The sequence below is a fragment of the Onychostruthus taczanowskii genome, unplaced genomic scaffold, assembly GCF_017590055.1.
Source record: "Onychostruthus taczanowskii isolate IOZ18803 unplaced genomic scaffold, ASM1759005v1 scaffold10, whole genome shotgun sequence".
Lineage (NCBI taxonomy): Eukaryota > Metazoa > Chordata > Aves > Passeriformes > Passeridae > Onychostruthus > Onychostruthus taczanowskii.
The window spans coordinates 12,945,951-12,970,033 of record NW_024496526.1 but is presented as its reverse complement, the minus strand read 5'-3'; the positions used below and the strand labels follow the sequence as shown (position 1 = coordinate 12,970,033).

Sequence of the window (24,083 nt, the reverse complement as noted above, 5' to 3'; positions counted from 1 at the left end):
TTAATAAAATGTAAAGAGAAGATCTAGATTAATTAGCAATTGAGTATGGGCTACACTTTTATTATCTATAGATTTTAGGCAGCTGCAAGAAGATCTCTTGAGTGCATAGCACACAGCCAAAAAGCAAAAACATGCATCTATAAATCTCATAAATTTATATTGCACTCTGTATATATGGAATTGCTGCTTGCATGTGGCACACACATTATTACAGCACTGAACAAAGCTGCTGTTCCAAAATTATGCTTTGCAATTCACCTTTCTGGAAAACACTGCTATAAGCAATGTCCAGTTTTCACTCTGGGTCTGTGTTGCCTCTGATTTTCCAGTTTTCTTGAATGAAAGGGAAGAAGGTCCAAGTGACTGGTCCAAAATTCTAGAGGCACTCCCAGGCTCAGCTGGCTACCAGGGCTGGCTTACACCCCACAATCTCCTTGCACCACACAGCATCCCACAGGGCAATGACAGAAGAGGATAATGAGATTGCCAGTTATTTTTCTCCATCAAATAAAGTGAGATTGCCAGTTATTTTTCTCTATGATGTAGTATTTCTTATATTCTAGTTTTAATTTACAAACCTTCTAAGCTGAGGCTGCTACGCAGGCTTAAGAGAGGAAATACCACAGAAGTACTCAAATTAATAAACAGCCCCCAACCCTTTATCATGACCTGCTTGTCACAGCTACATTTGATTTGCAGTCCTCCTGATCTGAATTTGTGAAATTGAGTTCTTGGATGAAGCACTGCAGAAGGGATTTTGAAAGCACATTGACAAAGGGATGGAGAGCTGGAGTCTGTTCCCACAAAATCAGCAATAAAATTGCCTTCAATGAGCTCAGGGTGAGGTGGGGAATGACTCCGTGCAGCAGTGCACCGCTGCTTCCAGTGACCTGCTTCAGTGGGCTTGAAAGCCCCTTTTGGAGACAGACAGACTCCATCCTGCTTTGCCATCACACTGAGGTCACTCACAGCTGCTGGAGGCTGGAAGATCTGACACTGAGAACATCGAAATTCCTTTGTAGGCTCATCACTTTTTCCAAATGCAAACGTTGAGGCACTTTGGAAATGAATTGCATGTGAGAAATTTCAATAAATTAAGAGGTGTAGCTTGCTCTTATCCTAGCATTTTTTAATGTAATTAATAGCATATCAAATGGATTGCTCTTCTAAAATAGGTGAATTATCAGAGAGATGGCTCTTATCTATTACAAATACTCTTTTGTTACATGCTGGCTTCTCTGAAGGTCAGCCATGCTGTGATGTGAGTGACTGTTGCAAATATCACAGAGTTCTATCTTGCACTGTTCCTGCTATTATTACAAGAATTGTATAAATACCCAACCCTTGACTCTCAGTTTTGACAAAAATCATGGTGTGTCCCCCACACCGAAACAACAACTGCTGCATGGGGAAAAACCAAAGTGGGTTGGTGCTTTTTTCCACTTATTGAAATTATAGAGTGAAATGAGTTTGAGAGGTTAAATCCCAGTCTGAGTTGCAATTCAAGTTAAACAAGGAAAAATTTTGCTTTGATGAGTCCAGTTTAAGAATGTTGGTGTAATGAAGGATAATTATGATGATGGAAATTAAGGACAGAATTATGATAATTGAAAACTCAGTTGTGGCAGATATTAAAAGACCCTGGAGTTCTGGGGCTGTTAAACATTACCATTAAAATCCTGGTAATTAGAAATACTTGACAAAGGATGGGTGAACATTTAGTAGAACAAAATCTTGGGTAACACTTTCTGATAATCCTGTTAAATTACACACTGTATTACATGTTTTATGTCTTTGTGACTGAGACTGCTTGATGGCAGAGTTGCTTTCCAGCATCTAAACCTTCCATCTTACTACTTTGGAAATAGATTTAGCTGGGAAAAATAAAAAAAAAAAAAAGAGAGAGAAAATACTAGAAAACTTCTTGCACTTCATCCCACCACTCTAATCAAGCACAGACAAGATATATAAAGATCTAATTCTAGGCTGTGACCTCATTTTTGGTACAGTACAACTGAAATGTCCCAGTTCCTCTACAGCTGTCTAAAATTCATTTCAAGGATGTAGGGTATGCATTATTCCACTCTCCTTGGTGAATTTTTTTGGCTGCTTTTTCTGTAAGTTAGGGAACTGCTTCTATTTTCTACTTTGAGAGATCTCCTTAGTTTGTCTTTGGGTTACAAGGAAATCTTCTGATCTTCTGTGTAGAGATCAAGTGCAGTGAAATGCCATCGAAAAGACCAGGGAGATGTAAGATTCAAAGGTAATATTCATAACATTCATAACCAGGATGATTAGGTAAGACTTGATTCGTTTATTAATTTTTTTAACTGTTTGAAAATGAAGTGCTTTGGGGCCTGGAACACAAAGAAGAAAGGAATTTCTAGACTATTCCCACTTGAGCCAATTTAGAAGAATTTACCACTTGACCAGCAACTAGTTCCTATTATTATAGGGTCCAATTCTACAAACCCACAGTCCTGGCAGCCCCAGTGCAGAGTCCTGGTGCCCACAGCCACCTTCTGAAGTGTGAAGTATTTCTGCACCTCGAAATTCCCATCCTGGCCCTTCTGGGGACAGGGATCAGCTGTGCATGACTGACCCTGCTCATGTCACCACTATTTTAACTCCACATTACAAACCTTGTTTCCCCCACAAACACCTCCTCTCTTAGTGACATGTTTTTAATACACTGTTTTATCTTTGTCAGATACAGGATTTTTATTGCTGAATTTGGAATATTGTATTTAAGACACTTTTTCCAGATTGCAGATATTTTACATATAAATTGCCTTATATTACAAAAGTTATACTCTGCAGTTCTCATGAGCAGTCTCCTTCTCATGTCTCTCACATTTTGATACCTCACTGTGCATGGCTGAGTGGGTGGGATAACTGCAACCTGGGCTACAGCTCTGCAGTACCAGCCTTGGTCAGGGATGGCCTGAGCTGTTTGAGGAAACACACTTCAAACAAAATCTTGGGTCCCACCCTCAAATTTCAGCTGTATTTGCATTGTGGGTGCCTCAAAATTCTGATTTTTCTGAGAGTTCCCACCAGGGCCGGATTTCCAGAGGCTGGGATATTCTGCCATCTCTGTGCAACCTGGCTACAGGTTAAGTGATAGAGCTTGAGGAAAGCTACAGATGAGCAATATTTACAAAAAAAAAAAAAAAAAAAAAAAAAAAAAAAGTTTGGTCCTAAATATTTTTTACATCATATTCAATATTCATAATCAGTTATTGCTTTCTTAGCACTCTAATATAGAGTCACAAGACCTAAATAGGTATGACAAATTTCTGCTCCTGCTGGCATCAGGAAAATTACCTGCATCATGTTCCAGACTTTGAGTTCATATAAAGTATTCATGAAATCCACAGCAGCTAAATAAATATGTGCAGCAACTCATGAAGTCTGCACTGAAATATGTCATTCCTCATTCATCTGGAATTGTGTCAGGTCACAACTGATTGAATATTATCAATTATTATTGAGTATTATTCAGCAAACAGATTTTTCCAACTGCCTTTGGGTGATCATTCCCAGCTGGTGACTGACCATGTCAGACTTCAATGGATTATGACAAAGAAAGCAAAAGATTAAGTACAAGTTAAGAGAGTAGAGAGAGACTCCACGCTAAAAATGCTGTTTCCCCTCTCCAGCTCCCATCCAAAGGCACCAACACCATCAAATCTGGGATGGGGTTTACTTCTCCCTTGGGGAATCTTGCTCCATGGCAGCCAAAAAGCCAGGAGAGGAGCTGATGTTTGTAGATGTGCCAGCAGCTCAGAGGGAAAAGGACAAAACACAGACTGCAAAAAGGAGATGGAAGAGTCAGCAAATCTAATGAACTATCTGCTCAGGAGGGGAAAATACTACAGCAGAATAAAATGCTACAAGAACTGAAAAAGAAAGAAAGAGCTTATTGCTGGTAGAGATGATGAGTAATTGGGTTGTCCCACATAAGCTGTGGAAAAGGCTGGAATTCCCGGGAGGTAATGACACCACAAGGCCATGGCTTAAATGCTGCTTGTAGCTGATTGAAATTTCTGGAAAACAGACCTTTCAAAGAATTATTTCTTCCAGATAGTGAGAAGGGAATCTCCCTCATGTCACCAGCATTTTATGCAAGACAACTACAAGAATGTTACAATCCAATCCCTCTGCCATGGGCAGGGACACTTCCTCTAGACCAGGTTGCTTAAAACCTCATCCAACCTGGCCTTGAACAGAGGGATGGGGCAGGCACAGCTTCTCTGGGCACCCTGTGCAAGAGCCTCACCTCCTCACAGGGAAGAAATTCTTCCTAATTTCCAATCTGACCCTGCCCTCTGTCAGTGTGAAGCTGTTGCCCCTTGTCCTGTCACTCTCTGCCCTTGAAGAAATTCCCTCTTCAACCTTCTTGTAAGTCCCCTTTGGGTACCAGGAGGCTGATATACATCAGTAACATTTATTTCTACAAGAAGGAATATCAGGATGCTGCAGGAAATAACCTGTAAATGCAAGAGTGTGAGCTGTGAAATCCTGAACCAGCTTTCCCGATGGTTGTTCCGTGCAGCCTGGCTGCTTCCCAGGGAGCTCAGAGCAGAGTAGTTGAAATAATACCACCATCTGCTGGGCAGCTGGGTAATTCAGGGAGTGAGAGCTCCTTTGGAGATGAGAGTGTGTGTGACTCCCAGCTCCCTGGTACACACTGGAACACGCCTGGTAAGCCCTCGTCGCGTAATTCTTAATTATTTCTATTATTGATGCCTGCTGATGCTTTCCCAGGCTGCTTGCTGTGTAAGACTTAGCTAAATAGACACATAACAAAACATGTCTGCCTTGCATGACATGAGGAGGGAATTGGGGAACATTTTTCACAGTATTTCTGCGTGGGGAGCAGCACCCCTAGAGCAGCTGTGCCCTGTAAATGATATATGGTTTTAATTCCCATCAGGACTGATATCATTTGCTCTCCCAGATCTGTTGCTAGGTCACATGCAGCTGCTCACATCCAGCCTGGCAAGCAGAAACCCAGAAATAGCAACGTCCACTGACGAGTTGAGATGCTTGCCATGGCCAGATGTGGGGAACAGCACGTCACAAAGGCCCAGGAATGATTCTTGCAGGAATTATCAATGCAGCAGGATCACTTGCTGCTGGATGTAGCCTCATTTCTGACACACGTGTTTTCCAGGGAGGACGTGAGGGGCCTCCTCACACCCATGGGCATTCAGCAGCAATGAGCTGCAAGGCCACAAGGCTGCCAGCTCAGCTAACGTGGGCAAGGCTCATCGTCTCCTGTAGCCTAAGGCACAAACAGGGATGGCGTGCCTGGAATTGTGCGAGGCTTTTCCCACCCACCAAATGACCAAAAACTTGCTAACAGTTGGATCCCTGGAGAAAAGCTTTCACAGGAAGCAGGAAAAAAGGCTCAGGCATGTGCCTGTTGCTGTGGGGAGACAATCTGCCGGGGTCCCTCGGTGAAGATGAGTGGCAGCCCTGGTGTGAAAGTCAGTGAGATTCCCATTCCTGCAGAGGAACTATTGCTGGAGTTACACAAGACCTACCCCCACTCCATCAGCCCGCTGGTTTTTACAAAGTTATAAAAGCTGTGACACCTCCAGCTATTTCAGACACCCATGGGGAAAGAGGAAAACAGGATGAAGTAATTCAGTGTCCTGAAACTCCTGCTGGGTGACGCTGAAATTTAAAATGCTTCCCTTTTTGGGATGCTCAGAGGAGATGGGATCTGCTGCCTGAGCTGCAAAGGTTTCCCTGGAGGCAGGACTCTGCTGGGGAGGATGGTGAGGCTGCATGAAGCACCTGCTGAAGGGATGAAGAACCTCTTTTGCTATGGAATTCGTGGAGATTGGGGGAATAGGTGGTGATGCAGAGGATGAGGGAAGGCACAAGCTTAGTCCTGTACTAGTGTGGGCATGGGTGAGGCTGCAGCCCTGCTGGGACCTCACCAGGGCTTCCTCCTGGGATGATCAGTACAAAAAAATATCCTGGGATATTTAAATTGCTTTTTCCCCAGTTTTTTTCTGGGTTTTTTTTGTTTGGTTGGGGGTTTTTTTGGTGGTTTTTTTTTGGTTTTTTTTTTTTGTTGTTGTTGGGGTTTTTTTGCAGTTTTTTGGGGTTTTTTTTGTTTTGTTTTTTTGTTTTTTTTGTTTTTCTTTTAGGTTAGTTTCTGTTTCGTGTTAGTGTGTATCTTTGCAGCTCTTGGTAAATCCCTAGGCTCCAGAACTTACTATGGCTCTCATTAAAAAAAATAAAAATAAAAATAAAAATAATTTAAAACAACAATAAAAATATAAAAACGAAAAATAAAAATACTTTTAAAATAAAAATTAAAAAATATAAAAATAATTTTAAAATCATAATAAAAATCCTTCCACTATATTTATTCACTTATATTTACTTATAAATGAAAATTAATAGTTTCAGATAGCCAAGGTGCAACTTTTCCATCAGCAGCAGGAGCAGCAGTAGGTCCTGTGCATTTATAATGATTAAATACCATTGGTGTCTGTCACACATGGATGAAGCTGTACCACGAGCTATCTTATCCAGAAAGGACCAGGCTGACAATTTTTTATGTGTTTTTTTACACCCAGTACCTATCCCCCAGCTGTCCTCTGGTTCATGACAAAACACCACTACATGAGATGCCCCTGCTTCAGCCCAGTTTCTAAAACAATGCAGAGAATGAGGTCAGAAAGGTTGAATTAAAATTAAGAGTTCATCACAACTATCGAGGAATTCTTTTCCTTGAGCCAACTAAGAGCAGTCACATTACTTAATACCACAATACCAAATTATGGGACAGATTATTGTAACACTGCCAAAATACTTACCAAATAAAGTGGGGAGAGGGTATTTTCAGTTCAGCTGTGGAATGACCACATCTGAACAATCCTGTCAGTATTTTCGACCTGAATGACTTTCAGGCTGTGACCTTCAGACTCTGCTTATTATATTTGTAAATAAATACAAATAAATAAATTTGCTTCACCTGGAGCAATTGCTTCAGAGAGCATTGTGTGGAGGAAGGAAATCTATTTAAATACAGTATTACAGCTGGGTCATCTGAGACACTTCTGTGTGCTTTGCAATAGCTTTCTTGCAAATACCAAGTGCCAGAATTTTTTTCCATATTTTCCTCCTCCAGTTTTTTTGATTTAAAATATCCTGTTTATTTTTGAAGTATCACTTTAGCTGAGCCATGTGTTATCATCAAGGCATGCTCCTGTAGTTAACCCAGGAAAATACTGTTTTCTGGGAAAACAGTATTAAAGCTATTGGTGCAATAAATTATTTTCTTTTGTATGGAGATCAAGTAATTCAGTGCTTACTCCAGAAAAGACAATACAACATATATTGTGAGTCCATTAACAGCAACAACAAATCTTTTCTGGCTCCAGAGGAAGAATTAATTATTTACATGTTTCTCATTAACTTTTTACCTACTGTTAACAGTAGGTTCTTAAAAGAGTCTCTTTCTCTCTGTGATCAAAGCTTTCAACAAGCCCATCTACAAGCATCATATTTAACCATTTTAAGTTATTTGCAGCCTGTCACCAAATGACATTAGCAATTTGTAGGAAATGCTGCAGGTATTCCAGAAATTCCACAAAGTCTTTGTGAGATGCCAATGCTTTCATCCACTGCCCTTGTGTAAATGTTAAAATACCACCTATATCTCACCTTCACCTTACAAAAAATAACAAGAAACCTCATGAGAGACTGGAATCTGCCTGTTGTCTCCAGATCCATGGGTCTGGTGGTCACGTATTTCCCTGGAGTTTAATCTCTGCTTTAGTATCTCCTGGAATAACAGGTAGTGTTCAGAAACAGAAAATGGGTTCATACTGCTATTTTAGGGGAAAACATTGCAAGTTTTTTTCCAAATAAGTCTGGAGTCAGTTTTGGTAAGACAGTCTCAGAGAAACTGGTGATAAAAGGGTCATCATAATTCATCTGAAAATCTTATAGAATGGTGGAAATTCTCAGTAATTTCAGCCAAAAAAAATGGACCAAACTGCATTGTGTTTTGGTACTATTTTGACTCAGATCCTAAAACACATAGAAGGCCATAACTTATCAGAAATATTTCCATGTATTCTTTGATTTAATGAACCACTTAGACCCTTATGCATCCGTGAGCTTGTGCAACTGAATCTTTTACTAATTGATTTGCCTTCCAAAGAATTTAAATTAATCAAAACCAAAACCACAGCAATAGAGATGGTTAATATAATGGGAATTAGATTCTCAGATTCACTGATTCACACCAGAAAAGGAGGCATGCCTTTCCAAACTGTTGAGATTCCTTTGCACCACTGAAGTGCCTCATTCCCCAGATCCTCATCTCCAGTGCTGGGCTTTGCAGGGCCAGGGGGATCCTCACTCAGGGGCACTGGGGCAGGCTTTATCCAAAAGCTGGAAATGTGGCTGATGCAATGGTTCCTGCTCCATGAAACAGCCAATTTCTGCTCTGTGACCCACTCCAAACTCGAGGAAGCATTTGTGATGTGACAAGCCAGACTGTTCATTTCATCAGGCATTGCCCAGCACCAGCTGCTCCTGAGGAAAGTTCAGCAAACTTGATAATGAGCACTGGGGGAATAACAGAAGTTTCCTCTTCAGCTGAGCAGTAGTTGGCTCATATCTTAAATATTTTATGCCCACTATACACTCAAAAATGCTGTGAAAGGTCTGTGTAAGCTCTTGGTTTTCATATTGGTGTTTAGCCTACGTTAAACACACAGAGAAAATTCGGTGTTGTGTAATGCTATTGAATATCACAGATCTAAGATTTATTACCAAAGGAAATTGCACTGAAGGAACTTACTGGAAACAAAACAAAACCTGTGACTCGGTGATGGATGACTTTGTTCTCTAGTCTTACACCAATTATTTACCAAAGCATTTGTTACATTTGACTTTAGGCCAAGCAAGGATGTGAGCTGACATTTTCTAGAATATTTTAAAGAATTGACAATTTGCAATACATTAGCAAGCCCAAAAAGGAGCAAAGCACATTAAGATGGAGTTATAAAACCAGATACCTTGATAACTTAGCCAATGGTATTTAGTCATAATTTAGCCATTGGTATTGAGTCAGTTCTACTAAGTGTGTAACAAAATGCTGTAACAAAATGAATCATAAGCTCCATGTCCCTTAATGCAAATTATTGAGTTAACTCTTCAGCAAGATGCCATTACCTGCAGTGATTACACGTTCACAGCATGGGAGTCAGAAGCAAATCTGGCAGGTGCAAACATCTGCTTCTTTTTTTATAGCTGCAGAGAAGTGTCCTGCAACACAGTGTGCTTCAACTTGGACCAGAATTTTATGAAGCTCTGAGAGTGCTGGGGAAATTTAAAAAAAAAAATCAAGCTTTCCTTCCTCCTGTGCAATTTTCTGAGGACTTATTTAGCTTCATCCAGGTTCTCTAGCTGGAAAAAAGGGTTTGGCTGAATTTTTGAAAGGCGTTCTGCAGACCATTTTTAATAAAACTTAATATATATGTATTAAAAAATATATAATACACAATGTATTATATATAATATATAATATTATGATGTATATAATATAAATAAAATTAATGTGTGCTAACAGGAAACACTGATCTGAGTGTTTTATTGTGGAAAACACACACAGAGCAGGTCTGTCTTATTTGCATTGTGAGATAATTCTGGAAATGAGCTTTGAGCTGCTCTGGCACCAAGCTTGAACCAAAAGGGTCTGGTCAGCCCCTTCAGAGCACTCAGCCAAAGGTGAGGGAGAGAGCTGGTTGGGGTGAAACAAAAAAAATCACCTTTCCTCCACAGCTATTAGAGAAATAACTGCTTTAATGGCCTTTCAAGCATTAAAAGGCAGAATTAGAGGCTGAATTGGAGTATTCAATTAACAAGCAGTCAGCTGTGTAAAACCCATCATGTGACACTGAGGCCATAAAATCCAAACAGGTAAATGTTATTAAAGCCCCTAATAAAGTAATTTTTTTTTTTTCTTGGGTTTATATAGATAAACACCAGAATGCTTTCATAAGATTTGCTCTGATACACCACTAATTTCCTGTCCCTGCATCGTGCTGGTTTCAGCCACAATAAAAAATAAAGCTGAAAACAGAAAAATTATCTCTGCTGCACTTGTTGTGTTTTCATGGACCCTCAGAAGCAGCAACTACAGAATTTTTGGGTGGTTCACAGCAAATCTCATGTTGCCAATCAAACTGAAAGGATAGAAAAGCAGCTGGAGAAGGAAGCAACAGGAATAACTGGCTGAAGGCAAGATTTGAATTTTATGAATATTAGAAGCTAAGGGCCATTACACTGAAGGTGAAATGTCCCTTAAAAAGGTGGCTAAAACAGCTAATCCAAAATGAGGTCATAAAAATGTCAAAATGGACAACAACAGAAAAAGTTGGGCAGAAAGAAAGGAATCATTGCAAAACTAGCCCGAGGGAGGTCTGTGTTCAGTGGGAGACAGGAAGGCAATTATTTATGAGCAGCCCATTATCTACTGCCCAAAAAGCCACACAGGTTTGTAACACAGAGTTATGATTCCAATTTATGTGATATTTGAAATGAATACTTACCTTGGTGAAAAAACCCACATGAAATAAAACCTATTCTAGCCCCTTCATTGCCTCTAAAATGCTACTGGTCTATAACAATAAATATTATTCCATTAGTTTCATATTACTGGCTTTTCAAAGGCAGGTGAATTAGATGAGATCTCTTTACAAGAGATGAATTTAAGAGACAACTGTTATTTATAAGAGCTGAAATAATGTGTTTGGAGTGCCTCAGTTTTTATTTAACTCCTGCTTTTTCCCTGCACACAATTTTCTTCAGGAAAATTCAGTAATGAATTGATTTTTACCTGTCTCAAAAGATGAAAATCTGGATTTTGCAAAATGTGTGGTGGAGAATACTGAGCAGAGGAAGCCTGTGGAAAATAAATTATTGGGCTGGCTAGAAATTGACCCTTAGCTCCCATGAGGTCTTTCTGAGCTCTGTTGGAAACTTGCTTTTCCTGTGGGGTGATGTGTATAAATCAGATTAACTTCACTGAGAGCAATGAAGTAAATATATCTGAGAGGATACAGCACTGTATTTCCAACATTTCTATGGTTTCTGGGGTTTCCAAGGTGGCCACTTGGAGGTTTATGACAGTATCAGCAGTAAAAGAGAGGAGATTTGTAAAACAGTGTCTGTGGGAGGTGGAGGAGAGTCTCCCATCCATGGCTGGATTATTTCAGTATTTCATGGAGTTTATTTCAGCAGCCCCTGCTTCGCCTTCTGAGGCAGCACTAACCACCAAATCATGCATTCCTAATAATTCTAATAATTTCTAATTTAATAATTTTTGTTTCATACATAAAGCAGAGGCTTATGAGGTATTCCACAGCCCTTTTCTTCTTAAAATGGATGTATTCTGTAAAATCCCTAAAGAAGCTTTAGAAAAAAAAGCAAAATACAAGCAGGGAGCAGCAGGTCCCTGTGGATGAGAGTTGAGGTGCCATGGCTGATTTATAGGCCTGGAAAATATTTGCAATGCCCATATTATTCTTGTTCTGGGGATAAAGAGAGGATTTAATTCACTAGTGCTATCAATCTGTTACCTTTCAAGGCAGTAAATTCACTAAATTCAGAAAAAAAAAGCAATTCAGCTTCGTGGAGTTGTTGTTACAATATATCATTTATCATTTACTGTATGTAAGTACCAATAGCACAAACATTTAAAATCATCAAAAGAACTATAAAGAGATGAAAGAAAAATGTTTCAGAATAAATCTCTGTCTTTTCCAAAGCAATCTACTCTGAGATAAGGTTGTAGAGTGAAACATATGTCACTGGGATCTTGACATAAAATTCTTATTTGTAATTGCAAATGTTTTAACAAAATTGTTAAACCTCATTTCCCTATTTGTGTATGACACAGACTGGAAGAAGAGGAGGAGTTTTAAAAACACACTTTGATGCTTTGGTTTCCTTTACAGGGATGAAGTGAGGATTCTCCAGGGGATTTCTCAGGGATCCTGAAACAATAAATTATGGTGAGCATCCTATGGAGGAGCCTAACTGCCCTCCTAAATCTGCTGGGATGCCTGTCTCTTAGGGCTTTAGAGTTAATCTGATAGTGATGAATACTCCCATTAATACTTATATTAACCCATCATCTCTGAAAAGAAATTATATTTGCAGCATTTTTCTGTCTGGAATGAATGTGGAAAGGCAATTGAATCAAATTAGGGGAGTGATCTACACTGCAATACTCACATTGCTCTGCCACTTGTTTTCATTCACCCAATAGCTTCGACGTATTTTACACCTCATACCATTGATATAACACTTTCTGTACAGCTCTGATGGTTTTTATTTACTCCTAGCATCCTGTTTGAAAGCTTGGAAGAGGCCACATCCATGTGGAAGTGGCAGCATCCTCCAGGCCTGCCCCAGAGGAGCCCTGCCAAGGCCAGGAGCAGGAATTGGGCCCTCCCTGAACTCAACATCTGCTCACACAGCCTCTCCTACAACATCAAATTGTAGCAGCCAGGGTGGGAAAGGAGGATGAGAGAAGAGGTGACAGATATGTGGACAGCCAGTTCCAGGGCTGGTTCTAGTCTCTTTTCAGTCCAAGCTGGTGGTTCTGCTCTGACTCTCATTATTACCCCTGGCTGGAACACCTGGGAGGGGATTGCCCTTGAGAGTTTTGGTTTCTTCACAAAGGAAAAGGCTGAATGAAATGGTTCAAGGGATGGGCAACACCTTTCCACTTCATACCTTTCCACTGCTGATACTGATGAAAACCTCCTGTGGAATGTCTTACTGCTGCCTTTTCAAAGGAAATTCATTCCTAAATGGAAAGTTCACTCAGTGGGAAAATTCAGTCCGAAAATTTCCTGAGCAACAGTGACTGCATGAAGGCTGTGAGAAGCCATTTCTCTTACTCTTTCTTTTACTATTGAGACAAAATAAGTCAAGACTTAGGGAGGAGAGGCAAAAAGCTTCAATAACACTTGCATAGTCATTAATACTAATTTTGCAGAAGAAGGATCAAAATGTAGTTTGTTTGGTTATTTAATCATGTATCATTTCACTTAAGTTACACAATAAATGATGTTTGGTGTAGTTTGTTTGGTTATTTAATCATGTATCCATTTCACTTAAGTTGCACAATACATGATGTTTGTAGAGGCTGAAGCAATCCCTGGTAGAAGGAATTCAGACAGCCAGAGAAGTTCACAAAAGTGAAAAAATACTGAGCTGATCTAGGAAGAAGAAGGAAAAAAATATTTCTAAAAAACTAAATGAAAGGTTTCTCTTTCATACAGATTTCATGGAAATCATATGCTTTTGTGAAAATGGATTCTGATGGCAAATCACCAGCCAGTTCCAACATTCATTGTTTATACATGAGTGTCCTCTTTATGAATATTTGGTAATTGCCAATCTCTTCCCATAGAATAATCATTTTTGGGTTTGAGCTGCTGAGCAACAACAGCCATTCTCAGACATGTCTTGGGGCACTCTGGAGCAGAGGCAAATTGCAATGTGATTCATTGTGACATCTCTGCAACAAGTTGGGGTTTTCCATTAAATAAGGAGCTGATATGAATAATTCACACACCAGTCCTGTGTGTGCCCTGGCACCTGGCAGTGGTGCCATCCAAGAAGGGCACTGAGGAGGCAATCTGCAGATTTGATAAGGGCACACTGTGCCCAGCTAAAGTTCAGGTGGTCAGAGCAGCAAAACAGTGAGGAGAGAGAAAGAGAGGCTCCTGCCCCTGCTCTGCCAGAGCTGGGGGGGCTCCAGGTCAGGGCAGGGAGCACATCCCACCTTGATCCATGCCAAGGAGCACTGCAGTTACAAGGAACTGATTTATTGCCTCTAACAGGAGCACTTATGCTGCCTCAGAGCCCAGGCACTCATGCTCTTGCTAGCCTGAAAAAACCTGGAGATAATCATGAGGTTCCTGCAATTTGTCTCTGCTTTAGAGTTTGAAGTCCTGTGTTTTCCTTCACTGGCTAATGAGGAGTGATTCTCTAAAAGAGTTCTCCCTCTCACAAGGGAATTAGGAGCTGAAAGATAAACACACCAAATGATCTGATGTAGAAATCATTCTCTGTAATCCCAGAGCTCTGAAAAGGAGGCTATGCTTATGTGTAATGAATTATTACCCTAAAAATCACAACTAGTTCTCACTTAAATGAAGAGCTTGGTCCTCTAAATTACATACAGTACTCCTTGCATTATTTTCTGAAGAACCAGCAATGCTCTCTTCTGTACACAAGAATACAAAACAGAGGGAAACACAAACTCTAATCACTGTATGCCCACTGTGTATTTCCCCAAAGTGGGCATAAATTCAGATTAATTTCTTCCCATTTCATGTCATCTGTGTGGTCCTAAGGTAAGAGATAAGGAGCAGTTTTTTGGGCTAACAAGGGGTTTGAATACTGCACTTTAGTGATCCTAAGGTTTTTGGCATCTCTCTAAGATATATGGAAAAAGTTTACTAAAAGAAATAGGAAGAGAGAATCCCAGAACTGATCCTCTTCTAATCCCTGTTAGGAAAATCCTTTGGTGGGATTTGGGGAAGGAGAATCCTTTGGGGAGTCAGTCAAAATCCATTATGCCAAACTTTCCTCCTGCTCAGGAGCTGCAGAAAGGACTGGAAGAATCAGAGGACACAGCCAGTCCATACCAACAGAGGGGATTGCCCTGGGGGCACAGTGAGTTTATTTCTTGTCACTGGAGTTGGCAGGTATTTTCAGTCAGATGAAAGAAAAAAAAAAGCAAAAAAATGGACAGAGGAGGGTTTTTTCAAGTGAACTGTGTAAATTCAGACTTGCAAAAAAGAAACTTTATAGTGAAGACATCTTTTCCCTCTGAAGGACACTGTCCTACTAAGAAAGTGTTTGTACAGGCAGGGTCATGCTCTCTATGTCACCTGTGAATAACAAATCTCTTCTCTGCCTAGAGAGCCACCCCAGGGGACAGCCTCATGTTAAGAGTATTCCTCATAGGAAGCAGAAGGAAATAAAGGATTGTACAGCTCGCTGCTGGCTCCAGTGGAAAAGGAACCTGCTAGCCACACTTTTTGAGCAGCAGAACATGAAACTCCCCTCTCCTTTCCTTCCTGGGGGTACCCAAGTGGAAGGATGCTTCCATCTGACCTTCAGAAAATATGTGAGGGACGGGATTCATCTCTCAACACTCCTCTGTATCCAGGTCTTCTGTGGGCCACTCAAACCTCCTACACTGACTCTGGATCCTGAGCATTTCACACTTGGAGCAAAGTGTCAAACAGCCACATCTCTGAAGGCCTTTATGCATTTGCATTTTTATCATTGTGTTATCATTCAGTTCCATCCTGACACTCAGTTCTGCGTCTAAGGAAAAAAGCAAAGATTGTTGCCCTTAATACTCTTCCTCCAGCCTTCCTCCCCCTCTGCAGGTCCCCCAGGCTGCTCCATCCTCCCTGCAGAGCCAGCTCATCTCCTGCAGCCCCTCCCCACTCTGACCTGCCAAGAGGATGCTCAGGCAAACACTCTCTCCTCCTTACAAACCGAAGACATCTGAGTACCCAACGTGTGTATCCACCAGGCAATTCTTGGCTGAGTCTGAAATGCTGCTGGCACCTCCCAGCTGTGACTTTTGGCATGTTTTACCTCCCTGTATCCATCCCCACCATTGAAAATCCATTTAATACTGGAAGGACTGGTGTCAGGAGTTCACTGTTGTGCACAGTGAAGAGAATTGTTCCAAGCATCCCCTACCCACACCTGACTACACCGACCTATGGAGTTTCAGGTTCTCATCTTATTCAGGTTAGTAAGTGTCTTATTCAGGTTAGGAAACTGTGAGAATGTGAGAATGTTTTCTGATATTTTATGCACGTTCTCCATGGTTTTAGTTTCTTTTTCTTTTTTTTTTTTTTTTTTTTTTTTTTTAATGACATTTAAGGTGGGGTAGGGAGAAGCCAATGTCATTCTTTTTTTCTGAATTCTGTAAGGTCTTGTCTTGGATGGGTAGAATGGGAAATACCTCATTGTCTGACATGCCAGCTCAGGACAGGAAAATATCCTACTTGAGACAGTGGGAAGCTTTAATTTCATCTTTACCACCCTCAAAGGCTCCCTCTGATTAAAATCTGTTTAGAAGAACACAGGTGAGGGATAAGACAGTCCTCAAAACTTTCCCTTTTCTTCCATTGCCCTGAATACCTTCCACTTACTTTTTTTTTTTTTTTTTTTTTTTTTTTTTTTTTTTTTTTCCTTTTGTTAACTAAAAAAGGCTGGACTGATTTTGGAAAACTCTCTTTGCTGGAAATTGGTTTTGATTACCAATAGTTTGGCAAGGTTAAATCTCAACAGAGCTGTGCCTTTTAGGCCAAAACTTAGAGTCAAAATCCACACTGGACCCCTACCAGTGCACAGAAACTGCCACAAATAAATTCAATCAGCAGAGAAAGCCATAGAAAAGTAAAAATTGCGTACTGTTAAATTATTTTTTTCCATTTCTAGGAAAAAGGCAGAGATCTCTTATTAAAAAAATATCAGAAATACTGGACTTGAAGTCTTGGTAATCTTGAAGGAATATAATCTAAATATCTGTGAAATTAATGCAAAGGCTTCCAAAGACTCCCAGAGGGCTACAAGTCAGGCCTGTAAAATGGCTAATCCAATGTGATTGCTAAAACCAGTGATTCTGCAACAGCAAATCCAAAATCAAAATTAGGAACAAAGATTTAGAAGTTACTTATTGAGTAACCTATTTTGTCCTCAAGAAACCCAAGAATAAAACTCCTTGAGCAATGTAGTTAAGCCAAATGAACAACTTGTGAAACTCCTTGGCTACACTGCAAAATATTTTTGATGGCTTGGTGTGTGCTTTTCATGAAATCCTCCTCACAGTGATTTGTGTGGAATGTTTACAGTCTTACATAATATTCTCTTATCAGATAATTGACAGTATCCTCACTTATACAAGCAGACAAAAGATATTTAAACTTGACAAGTCAAAGAAAAGGAGTGCTGGCAGGTATGGAAAACACTGAACAGTGGGTGGGGATGCAATATTTTCTAAATAAAGCACTATGAGTGTAAATATCAGAGTGTAAGATGCAATTCAACAGCAAATTCATCTTGTTTTGCATTAAGGTTGGAAATGCACTGTCACACAACAAACTCTGTTCACACTGAGTACAAGCAGGAACCATGTGGCAGCAACAGGACATCTTGAGAGTCCAAACTTCAGAAAAATGTGATAGTGCTGATGCCTTTTTGGGGCTACCTAAAGCAGAGGCCAGACAAAATTAAGAGAATAAAAAGCATTTCTGTGTATTGAAAGGCCTCCAGGTACATTTTGGGTAGATGAAGCCCCACAGGGGCTACACCCAAAATGGACCATGGGTCACAGGTTTTCTTATAAGTTTGGACCATTTGAACATTGGGGGTTAATCTTCCAATTACAGCTTCAGATAATGAAGTTATCTAGCCCCAGTTTGCTCCCCCAACTCACTTTTGTTTACATCTCTCAGGAACTTAGACAGAAAGATGTGCTTGATTGCCAAGCCTTGAGAGGAATTGTGGTGTCTGATCAAAATGTGAAGACAGCAGCTAATACTCTGTATGGAGTTTAGAGCTGTGCACTAAAGAATTGCAGGATTACAGATACATGAAAAAATATAAAAGCTAAAATCCTAAGGCATCAGTGCAACCTGAGTGATGGAATTCTTTGCTTCTGTGCTCTATTCTGTCACTGGGGCTGCTGTGGTGACACTGCCAAGGGCCTCTCATTCCTCAAGCCCCTCAGATGTGAGTGCTGTGATCTTCACTCAGTGCTGCCTGCCTCCAAGCCCTGAGGAGCAGCACGTTCCTAGCCCCAGTTCCTTTGGGATCAGGCTGTCCTGGAGCTCCGGGGGACAAATCCCAGCAGCTGTGGCTGCAGCAGCTGCAGGGACACGTGTGTGCTCTGTGTGTGTGTGAGTGTGTGGCTGGAGGGCTTCCCTCTTGAAAATTCTGGGATTAATGACACATTAAGCCCTCTCCAAGAGACTGGATTGAAAAGAACGAAAGAAAGGCGGGGGAGGAAAAAAAAAAAAAAAAACCAAAAAAAAATTGAAACAGGCAGGCGGGCTGATGGCTTTTCCTGCAAAGTTCAGGACTTCAAAAAGTTAACTTGTAAGCAACTGCAGATGCAGGGATAAAAGCTGTCTTGGACACTATGCAGCAGCCCTTTCCTTTCCATCAGCATCTCCAGCTTGTTGCCTACCTCTGCTGGATTCCCTTGCTGGCCATTAGCGCTGAGTCAGCGGCATTAGGTAAGGATTTTGTGCTTTTTAATTACTTGATGGTCGTTTGGGGGATAGAGTTCACGTGTCTTTGAAACTGAGATGATCTTGTTTACATTTACTTTTGAACGTGGGTTGGAGTGACACAGAGCTATTATTAGAGAGTCTCTGAAATAGGATGGAAGTAAGGTTAAAATAAACAACTAAAGTAATGAAGAAGGTCACAGTGAAAGCCAAGCACACGATGTATATTGATCATTACAGGGCATTCCCTTTCCTTTGCTACATTTTTTTAACAGAAAAAAAAATAAAATTTAAACCTGTGAAAATTCTTACTTCCTACTAGAAAAAAAAAAAAAAAGTAAAATAATTTGAGTATACATAACATTTCCCCATAAATGGAATAAATGAAACAAACCATAAAAGAGAAAAAAAAAGGCTTTAAAATAACATTCTATTCCTCTAGGAAAGAATTATATACACCATATATCAGAGGAACATTATAGATTAGTTAATTACACATATAATAATCATACACAGCTCTACAGCCTCTGGCAATAAAAAGTTCTTGAGTAATTTCTCTACTACTGTACACATTAAATGTAAGTCTTGTTTCACTCTAGCAGAGAGTTTGAAGGGGACATAGATTTCACATATGTGGCTTGTTTATACAGCTTTATTAATTGAACACAAAAATACATTGAGAATCATGTTAGACATTATTCAGCTAGTGAAAACTGAGTTAATAAAAGGAACTGAGAAAATCAAAAAGCGTAGTGCTGTGAGTGATTATGGATTCAGCTTTGGCAAGCCCAGCAGAGGCACTCCCCCTTAAAGGAAATGTGTTGTAATATTTTACAATATTTAATTCCAGCAGAGTCCCAACTGGTCTTAACAGTGACTGTCAGCCAGCGCTCATTAGCTCCGTGAAGATAAAACAATTTGGAGCTCTCCTCGCTTGAATATCAAAGGGTCACCCAGAAAGTTCTGCAGGACTAAACTCAAAGCAAATGACCTTATCGCCTTTATCTTCAAACAATGCCTTTAATTTCTGGAACCTTTTGAAGGGTTGCCAGTTTTATGGAGTGTAGCAGCCACTTATCTGATGGAACAGGCTTTTCATCAGGGGGAAACGACCTTTTAACTCCTGCTAACTAAGTAACTGTATTTGCCACTGTATTTTTCCTACTGCAGGTAATATGTATGGACATATTTATTAAACTGGGAACGCAAAAGTATTAAGTATTGTGCTCTTAGGTGATGCAGAAGGATTCATCAGGCCTTTTGTGGGTTTCTTGTCCATAAAGTTGACTTGAAGTAAATGAAACTGCTTAAAAAACTTTACATTCTGACAGATTGGGTTGTGACATTACAAGGATATTAACAGAGCCATATGCTGTTTACTTTTGTACTCTAATAAACCTACTAGTCCCATAAGAATTTAAGGGTGAATAAGAAAGATCTGACCAAAGAACTCTTTGCAGATGCTTTGTTAAAAAAAAAAAAAAAAAAAAAAAAAAAAAAAAAAAAAAGTAATTTAAAGATTAAAGAATTTTATAATCATCTGCATTCTTATTTTAGGTAATGAAGCTCCCTGTGACTGAGGGAATTCTCAGTGTTTGGGGTTTTTACATTAAATCCCCTGACTGAGAAATAGAAAAAAGTTTACCAACAATACCCATAGCTGCTCTCTATTACAGGACTAAGCATCAGGTACAAAAGCAACCCAGTGAATCATAGATGTGGGAGGGCTGACACAGCACAGCTTGTCAGAGTTTTCTGAAATGAAATTCTGTAAATAAGTCAGTCAAGAGAAAAAGGAAATAGATTTTTTTACAGTGGTTTCTTACAGAAAAACATTTATCTTAAAAGAGTTGCTTGTATCACCAGTGAAAAGGAATTTCTCTCCATCCCCTCTGGAGCCTTTTCATAATGTACAACTGAGAAAGTTTTTAATTTGGATATGAGTTTCCTGCAAAGGTACCCTTGAAGCACCCAAAACCCACTGGGGCTTCCCAGCAAGGTGTTGCATATGTAGTAAACTCAGCTACAATTAATTGTTTGCGAGTTTACTCCTGTGGGTTTCCCTCAACTCTGAAACACACAAGAAGAAATTTGAGTGTATCCAGAGGTGGAGGAAGAGAAGAGAGAGGATGGTGTCAGGGGAAGGTGAGGTACCTACAGCCAGCATGGAAAGATGGTGCTTCCAGCAACCCAAGTGGTCTAATTTGATTTAAGAAAGTAAATGGAAATAGTCAAAATATGGAAAGTAGTCAAAATGGAAAGAGGCAAAAAACCACTCAGTGTATCTTGCAATTACATCAGTCCTGGTCTTGTTTTGTACAGGAGTGAAATGAAAATCAGAGTATCTAATTTGCTTTGTGTTCAAACCAAAAGCAACCCATGATTTCACTGTGAGCTTCTGCTGCAAAACCTCAGTGCCATTGTCTGTCCACCCTGGAAACCAAAATCTGCTGGAGCTGAGAAGGCATTTCCACATGAGTATTTCAAACAGAACTAACCAAAATATTCAGGATTTTTGCCATCTGCTTCAAGCATCAGCCACAGGTGACAAACTGTCCCATCCCTTGGTCAGGCTCAAACATTCCACACAGATCCCCAACAACACCCTGGAGCCCCAGGGCTTCTTCCACCCTTGGGGTCCCTGAGCAAAGAGGGGTCTGACCACCCCAGGGATCCCCAGGATCTGTAATCCCTGGAACAGCTTCCAGGGATCAAGCTCTCAGGCCATGAGTGGGTTTGGTCAGACCATTCCTGTGCCTCTGGAAATAGCCCTGGGATTAATCTTGCTCCATGGCTTTGCTCTGGGAAAAGCACAGCAGACATTCACAAGTAAACAATAACCCACTGAAAGCTTTCCTGTGGAAGTAGAGCCAAGACTCCTAGCCATGCCAAAGGAATTGTAACAACTCCTAAAGGGAGAGGAACAACCTTTACTGTATGTTTCTCTCCCAACATTATTTTTAACCATCAAAAGTAGTTTACAGAATAATATTTTATTTCCCTCTCATTACATTTTGTCATTATCAAATACCACTATAGCCTCACTGTGTGGATTTATCAGAGAGTCCCAGAACAGTTTGGTTTGAAAGGGACCTAAAACCCAACTATGGGCAGGGTTGCCACCCACCAGACCAGGCCACTGGCCAAATTAAACCAGTTTGTATTTTTTAAATTAAGATAGAAATCTGAATTTATCTGATTTTGTCCTTTCAAAGGGAAGCAGGGGCTGTACACTGATTTCTGCTTGCTGATAACTTTTTTGTTCCACTCCTTTTTACCTGAAGGACAAGGGCTGTGCCACTTCAGGGAAAGTTAATTCATAAGGAAGGCAGAATTGGGCACTGTTGCAGTCTAGGGGTGAGGGAACCTCTGTCTTCTTCATTTTTTGACTCTCCTGACCTGTACTGGTGTGCCACTATTAGATTTTAGAACTTTGAAATTTTCAGTGAAATCATTTTTTGCTCATGCATATGCTTTTTAATCTTCTGATGAAAATTAATAATTAAATTAATTAATTAAAATCAAAATTATACAGACTTAAAGATAAGTTTGGTGTGAGAGGGCTGCCTTTCAGCTGCATCTCCCAAGGATTTGCCTATTTCCCATTATCCTGCCAAACGTGTAAGCTGTTTAAACCCCTTAGCAGCTATTTACTGCTCTGCACTGTGCTAAAATTGAGAATCAATTTATTAGACACTGCTCATAACAGTACAGGACATTCACGGCCAAAATGTTTCCCTTAATGGTCCAGTTCCTCAAAGTTATTTTGTCTCAGAATGCCAAACCTGAAGAAGCACTGTGCACATCCAACTTCCCCGGCAATCGATAGGAGCCGCGAGGCGTCGAGACAAATCAGTGTTTGCTCCTGACCTGACAAGACAGATCACTGCAGAGAGGGAGCAACATCCCTCTGCCTTACTGATGGCACGGGCACCTGGAGTGCCTCAAGGTCACCAGGAAAACCCTCTGGTGAGGTGGAGATGGTTCCCAGGAGTCACAACCCAGCCCCATCAGCTCTGGCGCGGCTCAGAACTGGCACAACAGCCCATGCAATAAATTTGAGGGCAATAAAAACGCTCAGCACCTCACCATCCTCTCTGTAAAGCCTAAGTCAAATGGCCACACACACACTCAAGGGGACACAAAGTATTTCTGGTAGGCTTTAGTCTGCTTAACGGGTTTTAGGTGGCCAGTACTTGACATTCCCACCAAATTCCCATTGTTTTCAATGAGAAATGATCCATTGACCTTCCGAAATGCTGCAAGTTCTTTATCATACAAATATAGTAGGAGAACAGAAGGAAAAATCAATCCTGAATTAGCTTCATTAGAGACAGAATTTCTCTTCCAATTGTTCCTATTTCCTCCTAGACCACTTCTGTAGCCCATTAAAATAATTTGGGCTTTGGAAATGGCTCTTTCTTCCAAATACATTTCCTCCCCTTTTTTTGTGCCATAGTTTTGCTGCCTCAAAAGGCTGGGAACATTGTGGAAATACCATTTTGTTGATTTTGGACTGCATCTCTTTGAATTTTTTTGCTGGGATAAGTCCTCAAGGCAGCCAGATTACTGATTTTGTCTTAAAATTTGTTTCTCTGGAAGATTCATACTGACTTTTTGGTGCTTACTACCTGAAGTGTCTTGTCACTTAACAGATGGAAGTTTGGTGTTGGACATTGCCAGTCCACTGCAGAAATGGATACTGTCTTTAACATGGTTTGCAGCACGTTGCTTGTTTAATGATTTTTAAGTTTTTTTTCAAAATAGTATGTTTTACCTTTAGTTATGACCTTTTTTGATGTCATTGTGGCAGCTACATTATGTGTTTTGCCTCAGAGATTATTTACGGTAAAATCTAAAAAAAAACATGGATTAGATTGAAGAATATTTTTATCTGTCTCTGAAACAGCAATAAAGCCATGTGCTAGTGCAGGCGATTGTTTGTACAGCTTTTCTGGGAAGAGTTTGGTATGTTAAGCTCTTAGGAGACTTACTTAATGAGAGTATGTACTCATTTGCTTCTTTCTGACACATCTTATTTTGATTATTCTGACGCCTATTACTTTGATTGCTGTGTTCACACTGCATGGCATCCACAGGGAGCCACCAGGGAATATTCTACATATTGAAAGGGAAAAAAAAATAGATTGCCTAATATAGCTGAGTGATTGTAGTAGTCTGCTCTGCTTCTTTTGTTGGTTTTATATTAATTCATCGATTGAGAACGAGTTTGCTTATTCCCCATTTTAATTTTTTTTTTTTTTTCCTACAAAGCAGCTTCCAAATGCTGGATAGCAAATTATCTGCTTACCACAATAATGTAATGCATCTCCTGTGGTAGCTGAAGTGTTTTACAACTCAACTGTCCCTTGGCAGCTTTGTGTGCTGACTGCTTCAGTAAATGCCCCCTCCTGCAGTAGTTGCTTTTCATTTCAGCAGCCACTGCACTTCCCCCAAACTGGAGGGTGCCCCAACTCTTCCTCCTCCTCATTCTAATAAGAAGAGGAACAACATCCCCTAGCCTTTCTCTCCATTTTTAAATGGCTGATCAATTTATGACAAAATAACCATTTTGTCTCAGAAGGCAAAAGTCTGTGGAACAAAAATAAATCTAGATGATACAAAAACAAGATCGGGTTCTCAGGAGTTCCTGAATAGCTCTCTAATGAGTTTAATGGTAAATATGAAAAATTACTTGGGATCTGAACTAGACAATTCCTTCACAGAAATGAGACTGTCTTATGACAACACTTTCTTCCT

The 24,083-nt window shown here is 40.2% G+C and overlaps 1 protein-coding gene across 1 annotated transcript in view; it reads left to right on the top strand.

Moving 5' to 3' along the window:
• The first annotated feature begins 18,192 nt into the window (after nucleotides 1–18,192).
• The window catches only part of LOC121336300 (von Willebrand factor D and EGF domain-containing protein-like), a 165,807-nt gene continuing 159,916 nt past the window's right edge, over nucleotides 18,193–24,083 (top strand). Inside the window, 1 exon segment of the mRNA XM_041405320.1 lies at nucleotides 18,193–18,329. Within this exon segment, the coding sequence (XP_041261254.1) occupies nucleotides 18,233–18,329 (97 nt within the window). The 5' untranslated portion in view covers nucleotides 18,193–18,232.